Genomic DNA, 21349 nt, shown 5'->3' with positions numbered 1-21349 from the left:
AACATAGAATTATTATAAAAAAAACATTGAAAAAATAGAACCTAGTTTAAACTTATAAAGTTCTCATTTATGAGACTGTTGAGTGTATGTATAATGGGTAACCATTCCCAAAAAAAGGGTTATTTTGTTTAAAACTTGTCGTATCGTTGTCATATTATTACATTTGTGTATTAGGTTCTTCATTCCTAAGTCTACTATTTTTTGCACCACATAGAAATTAATTCAAATGTACAAATAATTGCTGCAAGGCGGTTGGTGAAACATGTGTCCATGCAGGCTTGTATTAGTCTAGAAACAACTTCATGTTATATATTGTATGTATGTATAGAAACTAGTTTTGAAATTACGATAAAAAATATCTTATCCTATGTTGCCAAAGGTACAACACTATGTCACTATGAAGAAAAAAGGCCGGTGACAGCGTATGACGCTGTCCCACCACGCATGTCTCGCAACTTGCTCGCAACCCTCTTTCAGAACGTAATTTTTTTTAGCAACAATTAAATTATTAATTAAATACTAATTACCGATGAAAATAAATGTTATTTTTCCTTGTACTTGCTAATACATACTCTAAATTGGGGTTTATTTGTGTGGCAAGCGTGTAAGCCGGGCATAACACAAATATATACGGAACTAGTAGCGCTACATATTTAAAATAGACACACACCTTAATAATTATTTATAACAGGTCTAGTGTTGCCCAGTCTCAACAAATAACGTTAACCTCAAATTAAAATAAATACTAATACTAAAGTATATTTTCGTAATGAAAATGTAACTGCAAAGGTCTCAAAAAACTGTGAATAAATAAAATACAATTATTATGAATGAATTATTTAAATTACAGATCTGCCAAAACTGAAAAAGTCAAACTAATTAAAATGACATTTTTATCTTCAATAGTACCATAGAGAAGCTAGAAAAACAAATGAAGTAAGACCGATAGAGAGCAGAAACGGTCCCAACTCCCAACTCAACAAAACAAATGTCTGATTTCTGCACCCATTTCGTAAGTTCTCTGAATGATATTTTCAATTGACGCCCAACATATGTAATTTGTTTTGAAATTATACAAAAGGAGTAGTTTAATATTGCGAAATACAAAATGAGTGTAAATGTGATATACACTTAGGCACCTTTTTGAAATTCAGTGGATTGCAAATAACTAATTGACCAGTGAACGAAAGGAATCAAGTTTCATCTTCTTAAATTTTTATGTACCTTCTAGTGCTATTAGATGCTCGGTTACATTCAAATTCTACTATTTAGCTATATTTTTTCTTCAAGATGGCAGTGAATAATGTCTACCTTTCACCATTACGGCAGCGGTTATATTGTTTCTGTTAACGATGTGTTACTCTTCACGGCGGTTCGAGCCCTAAATGCTAACTCTCAAGGATCGCTGTATGATGGTGATAGCAAGGAGTAAGAAAGTCAAACCACAAATGACTGCCACAACGAAGAATATGGATTACAATTGGACAGCTGGTCCAGAGCCGCCAAGTAATAACCAGGATGTGGGAGTTCCAAGGGCGGTCTTTATTCCCCATACGAATTCTTTACCATTTGAAGAAAGGCGTGTTACGTTGGAAGAACCTGTCAAGGTATGTTTTGATTGAAAATATGTATTTATATTTAGGCAGGAGTAGTGAATATCGCAATATTTAGAAACTGTCTTTCTTATTTGATTTGTTTCTCATAGATTATTAAAAAACAATCATCAAATCAGATGGAGTATTCTTTTAAATGTAGATTTTGTATGGCCTTGTCTGTGTCATCAACAAAAAGTTTTGTTGTTCTTTATAAATTTTACACTCCCTTTATTAATATAATTAGGAAATACTTAACAGCGAAGTATTATTGTCATGTTAAATAAGTAGAATGTATCAAATAAGAATTTGTGAAATAAAATTTGTCAGTAATTCAAATATAATTTGTTTGTCAAATCAATTTTATTATACTTTGTATAAAAATACTTCTATTGTATTTTGCAACAATCGATAAGTGTTAGGCAAGCATTTTAAAACAGATACTTTTTTAAGATTATACTGATGTGATAAGATTATCATTTAACATGTGCGACCGAGTCGATGAGCTTCATACTGAGTTAATATCTTGTAAACTATTTGCTTATCTACACTAGTATTTTGAAGAGGTAATACTTGTGAGAATGAAAGGGGTTTTATCTGGACATACTGAACTGATAATCAAAATTCTTTTAAGCCACATTAATGTTCTGTATTTGTTGGCTATATTTTGTAGTCTGGGTCAAACCAGGTAAGGCCAGGACTAACCGCTAGGCATAAGTTATTACTAAACATAATTATTATATCTATAACTATTTAGAGTATTTAGTTTGATATTCTAGCTGTGCTCCACGATTTTACCCCCACTGCTCCCGTCCTGTTGGTCTTAGCGAGGTGATATGATTTGCCTTCCTTGATAAATGAGCTAGCTAGCACCGAAATAATTTTTCATATCGGACCAGTAGTTCCCGAGATTAGCGCGTTCAAACAAACAAACTCTTCAGCTTTATAATATTAGTAAAGATAAAGTTACCAGTATGAATATAATCAAAAATATTTTATACATGCTGTGTCTCCCATTTCACTTATGGGACATGCCTATAGGCCAAATCAAGTATTTCTATATCTCATGAGTTATTGTAATGTATAACTTAAATTTACTGTAAAGTTTTATCAAATAAAGTATTTTATAAACATCCATACATGCTCACAAACTTTAGCATTATAGTTAATATTTACATCCATGCTAATATTATAAATGCAAAAGTAACTCTGACTGTCTGTCTGTTACTCAATCACGCTTTAACTACTGAACCAATTTGCATGAAATTTGGTATAGAGATATTTCGATTTCCGAGAAAGTACATAGGCTACTTTTTACCCCGGGACATAGGAAAGGTTTTATCCCGGAAATCCCACGGGAACGGGAACTATGCGGGTTTTTCTTTGACTGCGGGGGCGAAGCTGCGGGCGGAAAGTTAGTAATTCATATTTTAAGTGTTGAGTGACTCTGTCTTTACCGGATTTATACTGAAAAAAAAGCTATAAAATTAAACCTTTATCCAAAAAATCTCATCCCCTCTAGATCTGTGTTGTTCAGTTATAAATAATAAATAAGAATAAATAAAACGCAGAGATTTTCACTTTTATATTCATAAAAAATAAATGGTAAATAGTAACAACAATGAACTCCCATTTATCCACAACAAGTATTACCAATAGTGTAATTATTAACAAATAATAAAGTAAAATAAAATAAATAGTTTCCTTCTGCCAAATGAGTGAAGTTGTTCGCAAGACGCCTAAATAAATGGGTATTATTATTCAGTACCTTCTAACCAGCACAATATAATTTATCCATTATAAAAGAAAATGCAGATTTATTTATATAATTAATATGTACATAAATTTTTAAACTTTATACATTATATTAAATAAAATGGTTCATGCAAGGTAGAGTGAAAATAACTGTATTTTTAATGGTATAATTTCTCTTATCTTCTAGACTAATAAGAAATTTTATCAAATAATTTTCTTTATGTTTATAATTCAGGATGATTAAAACATTATACATATCTGGTGACTTAGTTATTATTAATCAGATTTTATTTCTACACATCCTACAAAAGCAAATAAACAAAAGGTTCTTTGTGGCATAATATTTCACATTGATAATAATATTATTTGACACTGAATTCAAAACTAGCAGCTATTAGATTTTTATTTTACTTTAATTTTAAAGTAAATATAGTTGAGTTATTCCATCCATCAATCCAATATATCCAAGTTATTCTGATTCTGTGATGTATATTTGTTATACTTTAAAAATTAGGGATCCATTGACCATTGGTTCTAAAAATACTCCTGTGCAAGTTCAGTAGTTACATACATATAAAATCGTAGAATTAAGGTAATAAAGTCAGTTTACTTCTTAAGATTGTATTTGTATAAGTCCTACTATATTTGACACTAACCAAAACAAAGAGAATCTCAACTAGTCAATACATTATTCCATTCAGTTGACTCATTTAAAACTAGTGCAGGTTCAAGCCGCATTTACGTTCCGATCGCGTTATACGTTTATCTGTAAGTCGCTTAGTATGGATGTCAGGCGCGCGCGGCCCATACTCGAGTCAATCAGCATGACCCAGGCTACTCGAGACGCTACAATTGAACATTGGCAATTAAATTTAACAAGATTAAATGGTGCTATTCCTAGCTACGCATCTGCTACGCTTGCAGCGGAAGTTATTTCTTATCACTTATTTATTATGCTTGCAGGATGTGTTCAAAATGATACCATAAGTGCCGTGGCCTAGAATGGCCGAATTAAATATTTTCCGTGAGGTCTACATTTTCGTTTCGATCATACGCATCATTTTTAACCAGTTACCGTATTAAATTAAAATAAATGAATGAGTGAATGAGTGAAGTCCCATATCCCCTAGTGGGGTAAGGGGCAGATCCATAATACATATGTTTCACTGATCGATTTTCTTTAGGGACAAGTAGGTGATCAGCCTTCTGTGTCCTACCAGACCTAGACATTTTTTTTTCTTCGTCTCCACCGGGAATCGAACCCAGGACCCCTCGGTGCTACGCTCACGCGTCAACCACTGTAACTACCCAGGAGGCGGTCAAAAAAATAAATGAATAGTTTCATAAAACAGGAAATAAATAGCAGTCCTTGAATGAAAAACAAAGCAAGAATCTCGTTTTGTTCCTACAACATTACTTCTATTATAGCTATTTGTGTAATTACAGCGCAATTTCTTCGCACGAGTGCGTCATACATCCAATGCTTTTTTATACATAATATCATCCAAATTTAATATTATTTATGTATATAGCAATAATTAGCAAGCCGTTTCCATAATAATAAGCTAATTAAAATATTCATACCTCTTGTGGGTATGTACCTACCTTGTTCATACTCTATTTAATTTTATATTTTTATTCGTCATCGAATCTAAATGAATAATAAGTTTATCATTATTCATAAATACGTAACATTTTTATAAATAAAATTGCTCAAATGTTATCATTTTAATCATGCATATTTTTTACAGATCGGCAGGTACGTGTGTAAAGGAGTGCCTTGTCATACGAACACAATATTTGACTGTAGAGTACTCTCTCGGCACCACGCTACTCTGTACTACGAAAAGGGACATTTTTACCTTGTGGTAAGTACCTATGGTATTATATTTTCTAAAAAAAATCATGATACTCAAGATCCATAGGCGGTAGGCAAGATCAAAAAACTTTAGTTAGATATTAAGTAATGCATTATTGAAATTTTATATATAGTAAAAATGTTCAATTATCTACTACCTAAATAGTAAATATTGAGCCAGAAGGCTGATATAACATACAACACCCTGATGAAAATTCAGCGAAACAGATGCGATATATCTTCCACATGGCATGGCACAGACGGTGTATAGAATCTGATTTTTATAAGATCGCCATATCGTAACGGCGCGCCGTTTTATCTGCCAAATTTAATAATACTAGTGAATTTACGATACTATTTTTACATCTCTTTTAACAATTAATTAATCCTTTTAACATATAATTATATGCACGCATAGTGAGAGGTGAAATAGACGCATAATTATGCGTCTATGTGGAAAAGGCTGAAGGCGTTTAGCCCGCTGTGATGACCCCGATTTATAAATGGAGTCTTTCAGGTGCTTACAAGTTTTCTACACAGGCTGAAGCCTTTCTTGTGTACTCAGCACCGTAAAGGTGCTGTTAGGGTGTCAATCGATCTCATAGACTAACCCTTTACCTACGTTCAATACGTTTAGGATATTATAAATTTTCTAAAAAGAGCATATTCAATCTGTAGTTGATAATAATTACCGTGTGTTGACATTGCAACATAATATAATTGAATATAGCAGCACGTGCATAGCGAGCGAAGTCTCGTGTTCTCTCAACAGTTACACGCTTCAGGCACGTATATTTCTATGGGTTGAAATAAATAATACCAATTTATTGGTTGTGTCACTTGTTACTAAAATAAAATGGGAAGTTATTAATAGCGACTCCCTTAATCTGTTTTACAATGACTTTTTAAACCAGTTAAGTTTATGAATAATGCAATAATTATTGTAATAAATATGAATACTTATATCTATAATCTTTATTTACTTTGACGAAAAATTAGAATTATTTAGAAAAAATGAAAGAATTATCATACAATTACTTCTCAATTAAGAACCATGCCAAGGAACTAATCCAAATCTTTATAATTATTATGTTGTACCTAACTGATTTTTCTATAGAAAAACAGTTCTCGTTCGCCGTGAAACTTATAAATAAATTAAAGACATATAAATGTTTTGCCTTCATATTATTTTCGTGGGTGACACACATGCCCATAAATGTGAAATGCCATCTAATCTAACTTTATTAAATCTACGTAGGTATATAATACCAGTACGTAATGGAAAAATTAGTCGACATAAATCCATATACGTATCAAGCTTTTAAAGTGTATAGTATGTCTGAATTTATATTAAAAAATGCTTATACTTATACTAAAAGCTTTATAATACAGTGCTTAAATGTGAAACATTGTGCATTCTTTTCATTACTTTATAAAAAAAATATTCTTTCAGGGAGCACTCAAACTAATCAATCTTGTAACATGCAGTTCCATTATCTAAACTATATATTATATAATAAAGGTGCCATTAATTTAATTGAACTCCACTACAGTAAAAGGCTTTTGAATTTTCTTTACGGCCACTATCAAGCTTTGAGACTGCAATATCTGTCTTGAAGAAGTATTTTAAGTATGTTATAGAGGAGTAACGCGTAACGTTAGTAGAGAAGCGATACCCTGTTATCCTAGCCCTTTCTCTTTCTATACTCTTATATTACAATGCTGGCATCCGCAACTAATTGTTATGAATTCTTATGGGCAGCGTGTGTGGCACTCACCTACCATCTGCTAACACGTCTACTCGTTTGCATCTCAGTCACGTAAAAAAATGTCTACAATACTATGCCTATAGACCCTATAGTAAAAGTAACCCTTTGAAATTCAAAATAAAGACAAGTACAATGAAAGCACGTGACCGCCCACGTATATTCATGATTGTACATATGTACGTTACATTCTTATGAATGGAAATGTGCCGGCTCTCACTGACGCCCACAAAAGATTTCATCTGTGGCCATAAGCCTTCGTCACCTCAAATCACTACTGAGCTATTTTCGAAAGCGTTACATAATATTTTATTTACAAACCATTTGTGTGTAGGTAATAAATAACGGCGTAAATTCGTATAGGTGTGATATTCTTTTTTTTATAATAAAAAATAATACTGTTCCTGCACTTATTCGGTATGTCTATTTGAAAATTTGAGCAATATCGTAATTCGTACGGTATTAGATAATACCATGGTGGGTGGCTCTGGGCTAAGTACTCTTTTGCCAAATTTTTAACGACAGTGAATTTCTTTAAAACTAGTTAAATATACTAAATACTTTTGTCACAGATTTTGTATTGAATATACTTTCCCTAATATTGTTATGGTGTTAGTTTGTTTCCACGATGCAATGATTAATAAAAAGTGTCAGTTATAAAAATAGAAACACCGTCGAGTAATATTCCACCATCAAATGCGTATCGTTTACCAATTGTACTTTATACCAATTGCTGATATATTTACTATGTAGTATATTATATAGTGTCTTCATTAGAGATGCATAATGCGTCTGTCTCGTATCATATCAAATGCATTTTAGCCTTTACAACGAGAATTGGATTACAATGAGCACACACATATTAGAGACGTCTGCTACAGGGATATTATTATAGATATTTAGTACGTAATAAATGTAATTTATTCAATAGAATCGTGTATTTATCGTCATCCGTACGCAACAAGAAGTAAATTTCGTCCTTGGATAGAACATTTAGTGATATTACACGAGTTCAAACAACCACTCCAAAATAGGATACGAACGGAACGTTTAGTAATTAATAAATGAAGGCAATGTTATTATTTATCTATGGGATGTTATTGCGTTACAATAGTACATATATTTAATGCGTTATGATCTATTTATTAAATTCTATAACTTCCGCTGTTAATTTAAACATCTATGAATATATAATTTTTTATCACCATTAAAGGATACACGGTTTTTATTGTTTAAATAACAGTTCACTGCATTCGAATAGTGGAAAGTTAAATAAAATGGGATCCAACAGTTAAATCGATAAAAACACCGCCTGTTACCATATAACATGATGAGTTACGTGCTACATTGAAACAGGTTTAGCATCCTTTTAATTGACGTAAATTTATATACACCTAGCGACAGGCGAGTTGCGACTTCATTGTTGCGGCTTTGTATAGTTATTGTTTTCACTGGTGGAACTTGCGGTTACTCATCATGTACTTTATACATCCAGTTGTTACGTAAAATTACGTATAATAACAGAATTGACAGAGGAACCTTTTCATAAATAATAAATAATCGGTAAACAATATTAAAACATTCATTTTAATGGTAACTTTTAAGATGTTATCTAAATAAATTATAATATCTAAAGTATAGATACTTAAAGGATCAATTGCATGTCCAGTAAGTTAGTTGTTTAACTTGATCTAGTAAATAACAGTAAAAGCTTTTATTGAAAACAACCTTTATAGATCAACGCGTAGTAACCCTGACCGGGAGACGTGCAATAAGTGTGATTCATACAACGTCGAGGTGCTTTAAAAAGATAACTCCGTAATTTTGATTAGCGATAAAATGTATGGCATTTTCTCAAAAGACGTACCTAGACTATTAATTTATGATTGCATTGCATTGCATTGATAGACGATTTTCCTTATCACGATTGCAAATGCTTCATATCTTCGACACAACTCACGCTAGTTACTGTGTAGATAAATGTTTCTTTGTCTTCCAATTTGCATTTGCGTACTATTCTTAGCACTAAGTATTGTGCAAGTAGTTTGCTGTTCGAAACTCGGAAGGGACCATCGGGCATTAGGTATAACAAGATTTATTATTAATTGTAAAAAATGCATAGATCAGTGGTGCGATGTTTAACGTCACGGCTTCTATATGATAGTCGAAGTAACAAGGGTTGGCGGGAGTAAAGCTTAAGGGTGAAAGTTTTTGCCTGTGGTTTCTACGATTAAACGCCCAGTTAAAGTATCGAGTTCAATTTAAATTATATATAAACAATGTTTTTTCCAGGACAACCAAAGCAGTAACGGCACGTTCATAAACAACAACCGCTGCTCGTTTGTAAAGGAGCCGCACGAGGTGTACTCCGGCGATGTTGTGCAGTTTGGGATCCCCGTCGTCGAGAATATTGGCAATTCAGAAAAGGTGAACTTATTGTCGAAGATAGTTCGAATTGAACAATTCGTATTGATTTGAAATGAAATGAAATGAAAATACGTTTATTATGGATACATGATTGATACTACAACAGGATAAAAATATTCATTTTGAGAGCAGAAGAAGTTGTGTGGGTCTGATAGTACTTTAGATCTATTATTAATTACTATAATTAAGTTTATTTCAATATAATATGTGGACCCTCACCTTCAGACTAGTGGCAAAAATATAACTTATTTTGGTAATGTTTTGTGAAATATAATATATTCACCAATACGTCTCACAAAACGATTTTAGTTAATCAGCGTTATAAATATAAATATATTTAGTAAATAAATACATGTAGGGTTACATAATTATGTGAACAATCACACCTTCTGACCCCGCGGTCACGGTAACTGACCATTGCAACAGCCGGGTCGTTAACTAGCAGGGATTATTACTTATTATTTTGTAGGATTGTAACTGTAAATAACATCGAATACTTTATTTATAACTATTTTAACAAAATTTAAATCCGTGAATATATTGCAATCCCTTAAGAAAATCAACAACAATTGAATTGTATTCTAAACTTGGTTGTACTTTAAACCCTTTTTGTGTAAATGTATGTATCAAACAATGCTTCCCTTTTCGTTGGATAAATAAGATAGATGCAGTAATTGATTAAATATTGATAATGCAATTGTTAATATTACAGAATACATTTCCGCCAGTGGTTGCACTTTTGAAGCTGTACCATCCTGATGGCACGGAGGCTAAACTGCATCTAAATGAATTATATCAATTGAACACTTATGTGCAGGTGAGTTCTTAAAGAACATAATATATTTCTTACTTAATATTATTTGTAAGTCTTTGAATAACAGACCTTTTCATGCAAAAATTGCTATATTTATGTTTAGAAAGTCTTTTATTTACTGCATATCATGTAATGCTAACTGCGCGCTGAAACAATTGAAATGCTAATACCAATGATATTACAAATAAAAAAGTGTAGATCTTGAAAAATGTCACATCAACATACACACGATTAAACGTCAAAGTAAGATGGCATGATTGAGCGAGAAAGAGACAATTGAAGTAAAATATGTAAATGTAATGTGGCTAATTAGCCATGTATCCTTAATAACCTAATTTCACCATCTTGCTTCTAATATAATTAGCCACGTGCCAGTCCTGTGTCGCTAATAACGTAATTACACCATATTTTTTGCGTATAATACCGTATAATGTGTGTTGTGTTGCAGGAGGCGATCCAGCGCGAGGTGTCGCTGGAGACGCGGCTGCGCACGCTGCGCGAGTGCGTGGAGCGCACGCGCGGCGAGGCGCAGAGCGCGTGGGAGCTGTTCGTCGGCGAGCAGCGGCTGCTGATGCGCGTGCACACGCTCGAGGCGATGCTCGCGGCGGGCAAGCACCCGGACGCGCACCACGTGGCGCAGCTGCTCGCCGACAAGAAGAACTATCAGGTGCGTAATGTGTTTGTTTGATGCGGTTGTGAATCATGTGAAAAGAGAATGAAAGAAAAGATATTTAATTCAACACACAGGAAAAGCTTAAGGCCGGTTGCAGAGCTTGACCGATCATCAGTGCGTACGTCAGTCGCGCTTGTCATATGTATGGAAATTCATAAAACCGTTCATAGCTAGACCGACCATACGCACGCGTATTGTCATGCGCATTAGTGTCATAGTCATACAATTGTTGATGCGTATCGTCAGGACCGACGGTACGCACTGACGGTCGGTCAAGCTCTGCAACCAGCCTAAAAATAAAGACAGAAATTAAAAAGAAAAACACAATGAAATCACGATATAAAATGGAAACATCACTAAGGAATTCTGCGGCTTAAGAACCACAGCACACATTTTCAGTGGTTCCCATGTGGGAATGAAATAGTATTAGGAACCTCATACTTCGTTGATGGATTGAAATTTTGTATTGTCCATAGTATGAAAAATATGTTATGGGCATTTGAATTGAATTTAATCAATCTACTAAACATCATGTACCGTAAACTGCGCGCTGAAACGGTTGAAAAGATAATGGCATATAACGTGTTTATATTCCAAGAGGCGATAAATAAAAAATATTTTTTTGCTGAAATATTCTTAATATCATCAGGAAGTGGCGCTAGAGAGTCTGCGGACGGCGCACGAGCAGCGGCTGGCGCTGGAGGAGAGCCTGGAGCGGCGCAGCAGGGAGGCGGCCGCGCTGCACAACCACAACTGCGCGCTGCGCCTGGCCGCCAACAACGCGCTCGCTGAGTTGCAGGTCGGTACTCGCTGTTAGTGGACGGCTCGTTGTCATGGCAACGGGCATTGCTTTAAGGTACAATTCCGAGACGGGCCGCAGACCGCAAACTGCAACAGCAAACTGCAAGCGACAACACTTGTTTCTATGAACATCTATGAATCGCTGCGCGTTGCGTCTGCAGGCAGCAGTGTCGCCGCGCTTAGAATCAATTTCATAGATGTTCATAGAAACAAGTGGTGTCGCTTGCAGTTTGCGGTCTGGGGCCCGTCTCGGACTTGTACCTTTAGGGTGTCTGCGGACGGCGCACGACTATGTCTTTACTGATGAGAAATAAGGAAAAAAAATTCGATCACAATGCGGGAATCTATTCTTTAAAAAATTTTTCATTTACATTTTATATAAAGCATTTGAATGCTATAAAATTCAATTTCAAATCTTTTTTTACCTCGGGAAAAACAGTTAATATTTTATGTAATAATAATTTAAATGTGTAAAAATTTGAATCAATTAATATTTTACAGAAAATGGCAGCACGATGCGAGCGAAAAATGTGTGCGGCGCGACTTGCAATATCCACCGCTGAGGAACGGGAGAGCGCTCTACGGAAAAGATTACCTCTCACTGTGAGTTATGAAACGTCTATAATTCTTAATAATTTTATACAGTACACAACAAACCTTAACAATAGTTTAAAAAAATGTTTATTTTTTTACATCTTATGTGATAGTAAATAGCACAAATACAATTTTTTATAAAAATTGTTCTAGTTGCTTATTTACGTAATTAAAAAATTTGCATTGTTTTTAAATTTTAGTTTTTTAGGTGTGCTAAAATGTTAATGGTTTTATTACAGTATTCAGTACAAAACGGCGAGGCGAAAATGTTGGTACTAAGTCCGGACAGTAACAAAATACAAGACTCGAAACGCAGCGGCTCCCTCGAGGAGGCCGTGAAATCATTGCCCGATTATATCAAGATGTTATTGCCTCCCAGTGTTCTCAATAAGGTCAGTGTACAAGAAACTAGCGATACACCCCGGCTCCGGCTGTATCTGTAACTTATAGCATGGATGACATATCCAATGTTGAAAGAATTTTTTAAATCGGTTGAGTAAGTTTCTGAGATAAGCGTGAACAAACGAAGTCTTCAGCTTTATGTTATTACTTTAGATGTAATTCACAATTATAGTGATTGCATCAATTATAAGTTTATTTTGTAGTGTGGTTTTAAATTAATGCTTAGGTTACAGATAATATGACCATCGGTAATATTATACTAACATTCATGGATTGTTTTGGTTGGCGATACTTGTAAATAAATTACGTTTACGTTTTGATACTAATTTAATAGATATTGTTACAGGTGGGAATAAAAGCGATATCGGCTGATGGCAAATCTGTAAAGGACATCGATTTAATACTAAAGAAAAATATGATAAATAATACCGAAAATAAAGGTACGTATCTTTCTCTATATAATATATTTGTTTCGATTTATTTTTTTGTTCAGGAAATTGGATCTATCACAATAAAATATGTGACTGTGGAAGCCGGTTATAAAAAAAAAAAAAAAATATTTGCAGAGAAACAGCAAGAAGAAGAAAGCTCAGGGGCGAGTGGTGAAAAGACAGACGAAACAAATTCATGTGAAGATGACGAGAAATCGCGACTTAATCACGGTAAGCATTTTCACTTAGATACTTTTATGATTTGTACAAATAGCTATAGCCTATGTTCTAATTCAATTTGCAAAAATAACTAATCTATCACTGTGCCAAATTTCATAAAGATATGAAACGTTATTTATTTGTGTTAAAGATTCAAATATGTGAACGAACTTGCACATTTGAATGAATTAATACAATATACATATTATATACATATTGTGTTTTCCTCAGGTTCCTCTGTCTTAACGAACTTTCAATAACAAAATTGAATCATTTTAATTTTCACTAGCATATATTTATTCGAACATAATTGAATTTCAGAGGGCGATAACGAAGTAGAGTCTTCTAGACCGTTAGACGGCGAGATCCATGCGGACAACAACGCTAACTCCACGTTCACTGAGGCTGATAGCCGAGAGGAATCTCCTGTGAGTTGTAAATTGAATTAAATATCATTTTTATGCTTTAAATTTTAAGCTGATGCTTGTTATTTCTCCCTGTAATTATGAATCACCTCGCTCCAGATCATCTTGATGATTGATTCATTCAATGTCAAGTAACAAATAAACAAGAATACAATTTATTAATTTTCGTTATTTAATCACTGCTTAAAATGAAGGGATCAAATAAAACAAAAACATATTTTGTAAAATTTTATTCACATTACTAAGAGCACTATTTTATTCACATTAAAGAGCTACGAACTAAAATTAAAATTATGATGTTGATTTTGGAACGCTAATGTAATTTTTCATTTATTATCGGTCTACATTAAACTTATTCGATTCAGTCAATAGTTTTCTTAACTCGTTAGTATATACTAGTTTTGTCTCTTTCTTTCAATATTCTTTATTTCAAAATTTTTCATTTCATTTTCCATTAAAATTCTACCAGAGCAAAGCGGGCGTCGAGTACGCGAACATTCTGCGCGTGATGGCCGGCCTCAACGAGGAGATCAAGGCGTTACGCGAGCGGCTCGCGGCCAGCGGCGCGGAGAACGAGCAGCTGCGCGCCGTCCGAGACGAGCTGCTCGCCGCCAACGAGCCCGCCGACCTGCCCGACACGCACGACGCGGCCTCCTACCGCGCCACCATCGCCGACCTGCAGGTATGCCTTTTTTTATAGAAAAAAAAATAATAATTAATAATCTATAATATAAAAATGAATCCCAAAATGTGTTGGTAAGCGCATAACTTTAGAACAGCTGAACCGATTTCTTTAATTCTTTTTTTATTATATTCCTTGAAGTACGAGGATGGTTCTTATGTAGAGAAAACGTGAACATGTACCACGGGCGAAGCTGGGGCGGACCGCTAGTTAATAATAATTCCTTTATTTAACAAGACAGGATTATTACAATATGGTGTATTTCACAATATTAATTATTTTAATAATTTGATATTAATATAATTATGAGATTCATTGGTTCCCGCACTTGGCGAAGCCTGTCCTGCGGGACCAAAAAACGATTAACAATATAATATTATTTATAACAGAGCGGCATGATAAATATAGATATATATTATAGTGGGGAAATCTTCCAAAGATACCCACCCACGGTCCCTGGGGAAGGAGCCGTGGGTTATTTCGGATTCTTACCGCCTAAAACCCCACTGTGTTCCGTCGAGCCGCTTTAATGATGGGGCCGCGGGTATTGGTTGGAATTCTTCCGCGACCGCCTGCAGGTATACCTGCCTACCTCCGCGACACTACTAGCTATGCTATAGTCGGCACGGCGAAACGTGATCCCTATGACACTGACAGTTATTCCCGAGACAAAACCTTGTAATGGCGTCACCATTAAATTAGAAACGTATTCGACGCGTCCAAAAATAGCATTTATTAATTTTTACGTAGCTTTATGCCATCACAATGGTATTCCGTTGGAATTGTAACAATTCTTAACATATACGAGAAATTATTTCAATCTGACCTTACGTTACGGTATTTTATCGACTAGTGCGGAAAATATCGATAGACAAAATGTCGTAATGGAAATAGTGCATAATTTTAACACCGATAAATCAAACCAAATAGTGAGACTATACCTGAAAAATATCTATGATAACCTATACCTATGATAACTAAAGTTTTACAGACAAATTAAAAAGGGACTTCCATTTTCATGATAATGTATTTATTAGCGAATATGTGTTTAACAGGTTAAATATTACTGGAAAATGATAAGTTGCATTTTTATTGTTTGGAAAACTTTCGTTTTACTTACCTACTTAATCTATGCTAAGAACAATACAACGATTAAATCAATACAACAAAAACATAATAGACGTTAAATTTTTTAGTTAAAAATGCAAAAAAACATGTTTACCGACGTGGCTGAATGCAAGCTACGCCTTTGCATTATAGTAGAGCCATTTTAATAGGCAACATTTGACAGTTCAACAAAATTCAACAACGTAACCTAGTAACGACGACGTAGAATAACATGATATTTCGTTTTGTTAGAACTGCACGTTTGCTTAACTTTTTTAAATTACGATTACATATTTATAATAATAATGACCAATACAAGTAATTTTAAGATTTCATTTTACTGATAAACCATTCGCAACATAATAAACAATTTCTGAATTGAAGAACTGACGTCGCTACAATTTTGTGTCAATAAACCTTTTTTCTTTTTAAATACCAGAGATGTTACTCTAAAAATCGAAATCTGACATCTAGAATCGAATGCATTGATTACTTGTGAATAAAAATCATCATAAATTAATAAATTCGATTGACAAATGTTTCAAATTCGTATCGATTAATTCACTTTAATCGATGTTTTTATGCAAGTTACATCTCTTCGAAGATAAAATTGATAGACGTCAAATGTTGCCTATTAAATTGGCTCGACTATAGTAAAGTATCGACACGACCCATCACTAACACGAACTATCATAGGAATCAAGGTTCGCCGTGCCGACTAGCTGACTCGACAGACGTTGTCCTGTCTTAAGTTATGATTATGTATGGTCAATGGTTTATGAATATGTATGGTAAATGGTTCTAGTAAATAATAAACTCCATCTATTGAATATTTAATCAATCCAGTCAGCAATGGCGCCATATGTAAGAATCGTTTGGAGCTAACAGATAATTCTGACTGTCAGATAATAATTTTCTATTAAATAATTTTGCGACTATAACCTATCTTATGTTTCAAGTTAGTTCAAACTGCACACGTGGTGCAGATCAAATTTAAAATCGGTTCAGTAATTTTGGAGTCCATTTATGTATACATATAAATGTACTAATACTAGTGTCCCGCCCTCGGCTGGGCTTATAAAGTGCTCTTTATATCACTTTCTGACTAGAAACAACTTACTACTATTACTTCTCACTATATCCAGTTAAATATAAAATCATTCCATAAATTCGGCCTATTGTCACAGAAAGATAAACAAAAAGACACAGATATCTCTTTTATTAGAAAGGAGACATGGATAAATATGTATGCCAATTGGATTCAATCTACTTGTAGTCTGTATAATAAAATATCATGATTTATATTGGTTTAGGGAATTAAAATTAATTGGAAAATATTTATAGTCCCCTTAATATAAAAAATGCTTAGTACTTTTGTATAATATGTATGGGGATGGGTTTGCGGGGATGGAATAAGGTATTTAAACAAAAGATGATTTTAATTGTTTAATTTATTTATTCATTTTATTAAAACAAGTCAATTTGCAGGCTCAACTCACTCGTTCAACGGTGGCGGAGGAGGCCAACATGGCGGAGATAAAGCGGCTCGCCTCCAACGCCGCCGAGATGCAGGCAGAACTCGCATTCCGTCCCACGCGCGCCGACATCGACGACCTCTCGGCCGTCGTGGGCAGTCTGCGCGCCGAAGTGCTCGACAGGGACAAGCAGATACAGCGCCTCCAGGCCGCCATCGAAAAGGAGACGAAGCAAGCGGACACCGTCGATAAAGCGGTCGAAACGTCGCCGGAGGACCTGCGCGAACCCTCGCCGGACGACAGCATAGACACCAAGAAGATATCCGCAGAAATAGACGAGCTGTTCCGCCTCGACGACGACGACGACGACGAGACCGAGTCGACGGCGACAGAGATCAACCGGGACGAGAGCGAGGCCGTGGAAACGGAGTGCGCGCTCAGCGAGTACGTGCGGCTGGACGACGAGCGGCGCCTGCAGCTGAGCCTGCAGAACGGCAGCCTGCTCGCGCTGGAGGAGGAGCTGGTGCGCGCCAAGGAGCGCTGGGCCGAGGTGTGCGCCGAGCGCGCCCGCCTCGCCGCGCAGCTCGCGCAGCTGCAGGCCAAGCCGCTGCGGATCCACCTGTCGCACGCCGTGGCGCTGGCCGTGCCCGTGCTGCTCGCCTGCCTGTACTACGTGCTGCTGCCCTACGTCTCCTGATTGACGGCCACCTGGGACCCGCCCGGGTACGCTTAGCGCCCGCCGGCACGTTCTCGCTCTCCAAAACTTTTGCTCACCGTTTTTTGTGCGAATTTTTAATGAATATCGAATATCGACTTTCTCTACGAGCGTTCGACGGCGGCCAAGCAGGTGGGTCGGCGCGCGGCGACCGGGTACCTCTATTCGAATATTATATTTATGTTACTGTTCGAAGGCTGAGTATTTATGTCCTAGAGTAATTTAGAGTATATTGTGACGTTCGAGATTGTTTTGTTGGCCTTCGTTTTGGTAAATTAGCGTGCGCGCCGCCGATTCGCATCGCATGCTCGGGTTCGACTGAACGATTCGATCGAGCTCGTCTCGGAAGTGCCATTCGTTGAAGTGACGTGAGTGCGCCGGAGCTCGGTATACCTTTGGAAACGTTTTTGTGTAATATAGTATTGTTTCTGTAAAAAGTGTCAGTATCTTATAATAGAAATTAATATAAATTCGTTGTTGATATCTGCCATAATAAATAACTGTATATTATTTTAATCTTAAGGCCTAACGACTGTTCTATCTTGTAATAAATTTGTCGTTGTACGGTTCGTGTAAATTCTAAATCGTTCTATAGGTAGACTATCTCGCAATGGCAGAAGGGTCGTAGTGGGCGTAGTTTGTTACACTAGACGCTCCATACGAACAATATGTATAACTGCGTTTTATCACGAGCCTACTTATGCCGCCTTCAAGAAATAGGCTATTGAAGAAAAAATATGAATATATTCTGCTGTGTTCTTATCTACGTTGAATATTATTCATTTGTGTGTTCATTCTCTATGTATAGGATTGCGTCGCCGATAGACCGCCATCATTTTCTTAAAGAGAGAAAAATAAGTATGTATTCGTATTGCAACAACATGACTTCATTCTGAAAAATAAAGTATCGAAATTGTGTATTTTGACCAATAATTATAAAACCTGTCTAAAGCAAACTATAAAAGATTATTGTAAATTTATATGGACTGAGATTTTCATGTTTAGATAGATGCAGTTCTTAAAAAATGTTATGTCACACAAAAAGTGATAAAAAATACGTTACAATCGATTTCTAAAATTTAGTGCAACGCTTGTATTGTGATGTTGATAGTGAATTATACTAAATGTAATAAATGCGAATTAAACAATGCAAGGGCGACGAAGTTCTCATTACTATGGAAAGCTGCACATATCATGTTTAGGTAATGAGTGGTTATGGGCATTTACATTTATTGATTTTGTGGCGAGGTTATTTCGAATCGTTTGCATTTTTCTAGTCTTTAGAATCGACATCGTTTGGTTGCGTGACATTTGATATTTCAATATCGATTTTTTATCTGTGTTCGAATCGAGTGACACTATCGATTAATTTGATTTTGCGTTACACTTTGAATCGAATACATCGCTTACGGCAATCGATGGGTTTTTGTAGAATTAAAATTAACACATTAGAAAAGGCAGTTTAGTTGCAATACTCACAGTTAGTTAATTTGATGTAGATTTTGAGTTATATTATGAATAGGTCATGCTTATTGTATTGCATCGTTTTGAATATGTTTTGAATGATGTAATAAGTGACGGTGTGTGTTTTAATCGATCGGCGCTTGCGATCTCGGCGACCTTAGAGATTGCTTCGCTCTGTGATGTCAACGCCAATAGATAATTTTGTAACAAACGTATAACTAACAGATTATATTAATTATCATTAAGGTAAATATAACTACCACGTTGAAACACTATCTTTTTATTGAATATTTATTTTTTATTGTTGCACATGTATTGTTATGTTCGATGTTTTATTATGCGTTTAAACCACCTTATTGTAAATAGATGTATTTTGTAATCCTTATGTTTAGTTTCATTGCGTCGAAGACTTTTATGTTGTATTTTAAAGAGTAAATAATATTGCATTCAATGTGGATGTACTGATAAATTTATTGGAAATAATATTGATTTGTTTAAATAATGGTTTTATTTCCTCATCCTTTATTGAAGCTGGAGTGGTGTGATGGCACTTTCCTTCGATATACATATTTAATTGTAATACTAGAATGAAGAATGAAGTAAAAATTCCTTTTATAAAAGTAATGTTGAATAAATTTGTCGAAGGAATTTTCCTTATATATTTATCTACTAGGTTTCCACGCGCGGCTTCGCCCGCGCAGTCAAAGAAAAACCCGCATAGTTCCCGATCCCGTGGGATTTCCGGGGTTGCGTCATTTTCTCGGGATAAAAAGTAGCCTTATGTCTTTTCTCGGGTATCAAAATATCTCCATACCAAATTTAATGAAAATTGGTTCAGTAGATTAGGCGTGATTGAGTAACAGACAGACAGACAGAGTTACTTTCGCATTTATAATATTAGTATGGATAATATAAAAATGAATCCCAAAATGTGTTGGTAACTTGAGAACGAGAAGAGATTTCGTTAATTCATTTTTTATAATATTCCTTGAAGTTCGAGGATGGTTCTTATGTAGAGAAAACGTGAATATGTACCACGGGCGAAGCCGGGGCGGACCGCTAGTATATTAAACTTTTAGATAAAACGAACACTGACTTGTCCAGATACTTTTGTAATTGTCAATTATTCATCTTTTGTCCTCTAGATAAAAGTATTGGAACATATTATTATAATTATAACAGTTCAAACTGCTTTATGCTTATAGACACTTAGAGCTATAAGTAAAAATTATTTCGACTTATTAAAATAACGGCACATTCTGTGCGAGCATCTACATCTTCACACATCTTAATTTTATTGTTTTTTTTACTATTGCTGGCTGGCTGCTGGCAGTTCTTGTTCTGCCGTCGCCGTTGTCGCTTTGAGGTATAAAATAGTTAACAACCTATTTTCAGGCCTACCGAATACTTATACAAAAGTCAATTTACACATTTCATTGATGATTCAAATCGGTCAAGTCGTTTCCGTGAAGTGTGGCAACTAACACTGACACGAAAATTTTATACCTTTACATATATATAAAAGAAAATTGTGCTAGCTATGCCATTTATAACTCAGGAACGGCTGAACAGATTTCAATAATATTTTAGTCAAACGATGCATGATGTTGAGAGAGTTGAAAGACGAACTGAAATATAGGTACGACCTATCCATGAAAATCGATATCAAATAATATCAATATTCTCAGAGAGTATTGAGATTAAGCATAATTTCACATAAAAATAAAAATTAATTCTACATAATTTCTACACTACATTTTTATTATGAAGGTACCTACATCAATTAATATATCAATGGTACTTGGTGCCTGGGCTACAAAACTACACGTATAATTTAAATTAACGCACTTTATTGTACATACAATAATAAATCTATACTAATATTATAAAGCTGAAGAGTTTGTTTGTTTGAACGCGCTAATCTCGGAACTACTGGTCCGATTTGAACAATTCTTTCGGTGTTAGATAGCCCATTTATCGAGGAAGGTTATAGGCTATATATCATCACGCTACGATCAACAGGAGTGGAGCTACGGGCAAGCGCGGATCCAGGGGGGGGGGTCATGGGGTCATGACCCCCCCCTGGGCTAGGTCCACGACCTGAGCGGATCACTAATTTAATATTAACTTTTTTAAATTAACAGATGAA

At 35.1% G+C, this 21349-nt stretch overlaps 1 protein-coding gene across 2 annotated transcripts; it reads left to right on the top strand.

Annotated features, from left to right (window-relative positions):
- Positions 1 to 925: 925 nt before the first annotated feature.
- Positions 926 to 19699, top strand: LOC123696331 (sarcolemmal membrane-associated protein). 2 transcript variants are annotated; one of them, XM_045642443.1, is made up of 14 exons: positions 926 to 1012; positions 1291 to 1607; positions 5099 to 5215; positions 9264 to 9398; positions 10111 to 10215; positions 10661 to 10879; positions 11535 to 11684; positions 12188 to 12289; positions 12520 to 12672; positions 13029 to 13122; positions 13249 to 13344; positions 13654 to 13760; positions 14227 to 14439; positions 17035 to 19699. In XM_045642443.1, the coding sequence occupies exons 2-14, from the start codon at positions 1386 to 1388 to the stop codon at positions 17716 to 17718; spliced, it is 2397 nt and encodes a 798-aa protein (XP_045498399.1). In that variant the 5' UTR covers positions 926 to 1012; positions 1291 to 1385; the 3' UTR covers positions 17719 to 19699. The 2 variants fall into 2 exon arrangements, with proteins under 2 accessions (XP_045498399.1, XP_045498398.1); XM_045642442.1 differs by lacking the exon at positions 926 to 1012 and having other exon boundaries at positions 1019 to 1607.
- Positions 19700 to 21349: the final 1650 nt, after the last annotated feature.

The sequence above is a fragment of the Colias croceus genome, chromosome 12 (genome assembly GCF_905220415.1).
Source record: "Colias croceus chromosome 12, ilColCroc2.1".
NCBI classification, from domain to species: Eukaryota; Metazoa; Arthropoda; class Insecta; order Lepidoptera; family Pieridae; genus Colias; species Colias croceus.
The sequence above is the reverse complement of the archived record's forward strand: the minus strand, read 5'-3'. Positions and strand labels throughout refer to the sequence as shown.

Excerpts from the sequence above, each read along its gene's own strand:
- LOC123696331 (XM_045642443.1), top strand. The coding sequence starts at position 1,386 with ATGCTAACTCTCAAGGATCGCTGTATGATGGTGATAGCAAGGAGTAAG. Across the intron at positions 11,685-12,187 it reads ACGCGCTCGCTGAGTTGCAG|AAAATGGCAGCACGATGCGA; the intron begins GTCGGTACTCGC and ends AATATTTTACAG. Across the intron at positions 13,345-13,653 it reads GAAATCGCGACTTAATCACG|AGGGCGATAACGAAGTAGAG; the intron begins GTAAGCATTTTC and ends ATTGAATTTCAG.